Genomic DNA, 5,277 nt, shown 5'->3' with positions numbered 1-5,277 from the left:
TTTTTTTCTCCTAGTGCTCTCAGATTTCCATGCAGAGCTGGCTGATGATACAGTCAGAGAGACATTAAATCCTTTCCCAGCCTTACTATTCTGTGCTGATGTGGCAAATTATGCCCAAGTCATAGAGTTGCCACCTTCCTAATTGCTGATAAATGCTCCTCCTCTTCTGCTGTGGCCCCACCACTGTTGCTTGCAAAGTAGCTATTTCAGATTTTCCTAGGAATGGCAATTTTTTAAATTTTTTAGGCCTCACCTCATATTGCTAAAACCATTGAATCATTGCTTCAGCAGGGAATCATTCGTAAGTGAATTTCAGTATGCAGCTCTCCAGTCTGGCTCCTACAAAAACCAAATGGGTTATGGCATCTTACTATTGATTATCAAAAATCGAATCAAGTGACTCCATCTTGTACAGCTGTTGTGTGCAAAATGCCTGACCTGATTAAATCTATCAATCCCAAAGCAAAATGGTTTTCTACCATATGTCTAAGGAAAGCCAACGTTGCCCAGCTTTCAGAGTAGAAGGGGGTCAGTTTCCATTTCAAGTCTGACCCCAAGGACTACATAATAGTTCAACCATTTTCCATGGGCAAATGAAATGAATTTTGTCAAGGTTTTCTATTTTGAAGTGTCAGAATCCATTAGCAATGGATGTAAGAGCTTAACTACAGTTTCTCCTGAGAACTTTTCATCTAGGCCCAGAGTCCACAGCTTGGCTTGGGCTATGGGGGCTGGCTAACACAGAACCCTACATAGCTAAGAGGAAGCTGGGGTAAACAAGTAACCTTGTGAGTTTCAAGTTAGTGAGCGGAGTTAGTAATTGGGTGTCCTTATTGCGAGTTATAGACCCATGAAGTGCTGGGAAAGGCCTCATGGTTACTCCCTAATGCAGGAAAGAGATAGTGGTACAATACCCCTCAGATCCCAGACAGAGTTCAGTGAGAGGCCCAATATTATAGACATGAGTTAAGACAGCCTCCCCTCACAGATGTATGCCAATCCCAGCCTACAGAAATGTAAGGGTAAATTTATAAAGAATCGTTAATTTTAAGTACTAATTACTGCCTTTTGCTTTAAATCTCCAGGAATGTATCAATTGGTCAACTGTGCTACCTCATTCCCCTGGAACCCCAAATTGGGATTTAACCTATACACTTTAATATACATAGTCTGGGGGTAATTACCTGTATGTCAGCAGTATGTTAATTTAAGCCTTGGACGGAACCATTATGTAATCTTTCAGACCATTGGCTTATTGTGCTTATCTTGTCTTGCTGCTAGAAACTATCGAAAGGCTTGGGAAAACCCATTCCTGTTGCTTCTCTCCGCCCAATGAGCACCCTATATAATCTATTGTAATTAATTGTTCTGTAGTGTCTCTAAGCCTAACAAACAAAGTGACACTCCGCCAGTGCTGTGCATAATAAACTTATGTGCTTGACTCTACACAGTGTGAAATATTGTTCCTTCAATTTCAATATGTAGCTGACATTTGTTTAGCAATAGAAACTCAAGAGAAACACCTGGAGTGTCTAATTGATTTTTTTCAAATCATAAAGGATGCAAGATTAAAGTGTATCCAACAAAGGTATGACTAATGGTCCCAGAAGTTTCCTTTCTGGGTATTACATTGTCTCAAGGAGGTCGATCACCTGCACAACAAAAGGTGGATTCAATTCAAGAACTATCCATGCTCACAAACATAACTTCTTTACCTTCTTCCTTAGGTTTAGCAGAATACTATCGAGACTTCATCCATAACTTTATTCACATTGCAGGTCCATTCTATAAACTCTTGAAAAAAGGAGTTGCTTGAATTTGGAGAAACAAGCATGTAAAAGAAGGGAAATGATCTATCTGTTACATGACATAGCATCAGGAGGTCATCAAGAAGTGGGAAAAACCATGCAGTGCCTCATCCTAATAGGTTGGTGGTCATGCATGAAGGCAAATGTACACCGGAACTGTAAAAATTGTTTGGTTTGTGCACAGAATAATCCTACCTCCACAAAAACAAATGTGCCTTTAAGATCCCAGATATATGAAGGTCCATGGCAGACTCTGCGAGTTGATTTTTTGGACCTTTACCTAAACTCCAAGGGAAAACCAATACCTTCTGGTTGTCATTAATCCGTTCTCTAAACGAGTGGCAGCATTTCCTTTAAAAGCAAATACGCTGTAGCCACAGCAGAGGTTCTACCTGAAAAAGTATTTTATCGCTGAGAATTTCTTTTTAGGGTAGAGTCATACAGAGGAGCACACTTTACTGGACAGGTGTTCCAAAATGCCTGCAATTGTTAGGAATGCAAGAAAAATTGCATATTCCATACAGACCTGAATCATCAGGAATGGTAGAGTGAAAATATCGCACCATTAAACATATGCTGGTAAAACTGGTAGATGCTAATGGATGTAATTGGGACACCCTGCTTCCTCTCATTTTAATGGCATTCAGGGAAACTCCAGTTGCCTCGACAAATCATAAACCCAGTGAAGTTATAACTAAACAAACTATGCACATGCCAGAGCATCTTTTATATCATGCCAGTGACACACAGCTAAAGGAAGTAAAGCTTGAAACTCGTCTGCAAGCATTACAGAAACATCTGAATCAGGTCCACTTCCAGGTAGCTGCCAAATTGGAAAAATCCAAACAAAAGGCAAAAGCCTATTTTGACAAAAATGAAAGAAAAAAAATGCTTGGGAGTTTGGAAACCAAGTTATGCTTGTATCTTATGCTGTACCAGAGCACAGTTGATGTAACCCATACGATGGGCTATATACTACTGTGGACAGATAAGTGCCACTGTGTATAAAATTAAAATTGTACAAAGTAACAACAAGGTAGATAAATATTACCATGCGAATCAGCTATAGTGGCAAAAGAAATATCTTTCCACACGTACCAGAAGCATTAACAGTAATTGCGCAAGAAAGCCAACACGAAAGAGCTCAGTGACAGACATAATAAAAATGCCACTCGCACCCACAGTAATCCTCTACTTCTACTTGAATCCTGCAGTTCAAACTGAGTCACAGGCAGGTTTGCCACAAGAGACACAAATGGCTACAGTGGATCAAAATATTGTGGTGGGACTAAACTCAGACTTGTCTATTCAGGTCAAAAATTCACAGATAACAGGTTCACAGTGGTATCCGTGTTAGTCTGTATCAGCAAAAATTACAGGAGTCCTTGTGACACCTTTGAGATTAACAGATTTGTTTGGGCATAAGCTTTCATGTGCTAAAACCCACTTCATCAGGTACCTGGAGTGGAAAATACAGTAGCAGATATATATACACAGTAGATGAAAAGATGGGAGTTGCCTTACCAAGTAGGGGATCAGTGCTAATAGGATAATTCAATTAAAGTGGAAGCAGGCTATTCTCAATGGTAGAGTATCAAGGGAGGAAAAATCACTTTTGTTGTGGTAGTGAGGGTGGCCTCCTTCAAGCAGTTGACAAGAAGGTGTGAGTAACAGTAGGGAAATTAGTATGGGGAACTTAGTTTTTGTAATGACACATCCATTCCCAGTCTGAGTTGCCAGAGAGGGTTGAAGTGTTCTCCTACTGGTTTTTGAATGTTATGATTCCTGATGTCAGATTTGTGTCCATTTATTCTTTTACATAGAGACTATCTGGTTTGGTCTGCTTCTTACTACTGAAGGAACCTTGCTGCAAACTGAAGCTCTGAACAAAGGACTGAACGACCCATCCAAATGGTGGTTGTACTCTAGATACTTGATTTGAACCTGTAGTTTGTTCCATCATTGCTAGAAGAACTTTGCCAATATGTGTGTAATTGATTGCATTTAACTCATTCTAACATTCATCTATATTTCTTTCCTTTTATGAATGAACGTTTGGATTTTAGATTCTAAAGGATTGGTAACAGCGTGATTTGTGGGTCAGATCTGATGTGTATATTGACCTGGGCTTGGGGCTTGATTCTTTGGAATTGAGAGAACCGTATTCTTTTATTGGGGTGTTGGTTTTCATAACTATTCATTCCCTGGACGAGCGGCACTGGTGGTGATACTGGGACTTTAGTGTCTAAGGAAATTGCTTGTGTGACTTGTGGTTAGCCAGTGGGGTAAAACCGAAGTCTTCTTTGTCTGGCTGGTTTGGTTTACCTTAGAGGTGGAAAAACCCCAGCCTAGGGCTGTGACTGCTCTGTTTAAGCAATTGGTCCTGAATTGGCACTCTCAGTTGGGTCCCACCAGAACAGCGTCGTCACAGTCCCTTTATGAGAAAAGAGCCAGAGCAGCCTGTCCCCGATCTGTTTGGTTCTCACCCCGTAAATGATGGGGTTTAGCATGGGGGGAACCAGGAGGTACATGTTGGCCATGATAATGTGAAAATGCAGGGGCACATTGTGGCCAAACCTGTGTGTGAGGTAGGAGAAGAGAGCTGGGACATAAAAGGATAAAATGGAACAGAGGTGGGAGATACATGTCCCAAAAGTCTTGAGCTGGGCATCCTTTGTGGGGAGGCTAAATACGGCTCTGAGGATCTGGATATAGGACATGGCGATAAAAAACGTATCCAGACCCACCACAGAGACTGTCAAAAAGAGGCCGTAGTAAATACTGACACGAATGTCAGCGCAGGCTTGCTTCACGACGGCTATGTGCTCACAGTATGTGTGGGGGATGATGTTGGTTCTGCAATATGGCCACTGCCTCGCCAGGAAGGGATAGGGCAGTATAAGCATGCTACTGCGCAGCACCACAGCCAGGCCAATCATGGCCACCACATGGTTTGTCAGGATGGTGGAATGTCTCAGGGGATCACAAATGGCCACATAGCGATCAAAAGCCATGGCCACGAAGATCCCAGACGCTATCCCTGAGAAGCAGTGAATGAAGTACATCTGGGTGAGGCAGGCACTGAAATAGATTTCCCTGGAATTGAACCAGAAGATGCTCAATGTTTTGGGCAGGATGGACGTGGACAGGACCAGGTCGGTGATGGCCAGCATGCAGAGGAAATAGTACATGGGCCCATGGAGGCTTGGATCCCTCTTCACGATGAGCAGGATAATGAAGTTCCCCAAGATGGCTATGGTGTACATGGTGCAGAAGGGGATGGAGATCCAGATATGAGCCGCCTCCAGGCCAGGAATGCCCAGCAGGATGAAGGTGGAGGGGTTGATGAAGTCGGTTGTGTTGGAACCTGACATGGAGTAGGGAAGAAGGTGTCCAACTCTGAGGCAGAATGGTGTCTCCTGTATGTACCATATGTTCTTCCCACTTCCTGTATGTGCCCAGGGTCTAG

General features: G+C 42.4%; 1 protein-coding gene across 1 annotated transcript; it reads right to left on the bottom strand.

Annotated features, from left to right (window-relative positions):
- Nucleotides 1–4,195: 4,195 nt before the first annotated feature.
- On the bottom strand, nt 4,196–5,188 carry LOC115643076 (olfactory receptor 52R1-like; the record flags this gene model as incomplete). Its single annotated transcript, XM_030546886.1, has 1 exon — nt 4,196–5,188. A coding segment is annotated over exon 1 (987 nt), but the record flags the coding sequence as incomplete, so codon positions are not given.
- Nucleotides 5,189–5,277: the final 89 nt, after the last annotated feature.

Source organism: Gopherus evgoodei, unplaced genomic scaffold (genome assembly GCF_007399415.2).
Source record: "Gopherus evgoodei ecotype Sinaloan lineage unplaced genomic scaffold, rGopEvg1_v1.p scaffold_50_arrow_ctg1, whole genome shotgun sequence".
Taxonomy (NCBI): domain Eukaryota; kingdom Metazoa; phylum Chordata; order Testudines; family Testudinidae; genus Gopherus; species Gopherus evgoodei.
This window is presented reverse-complemented; position numbering and strand designations above follow the sequence as displayed.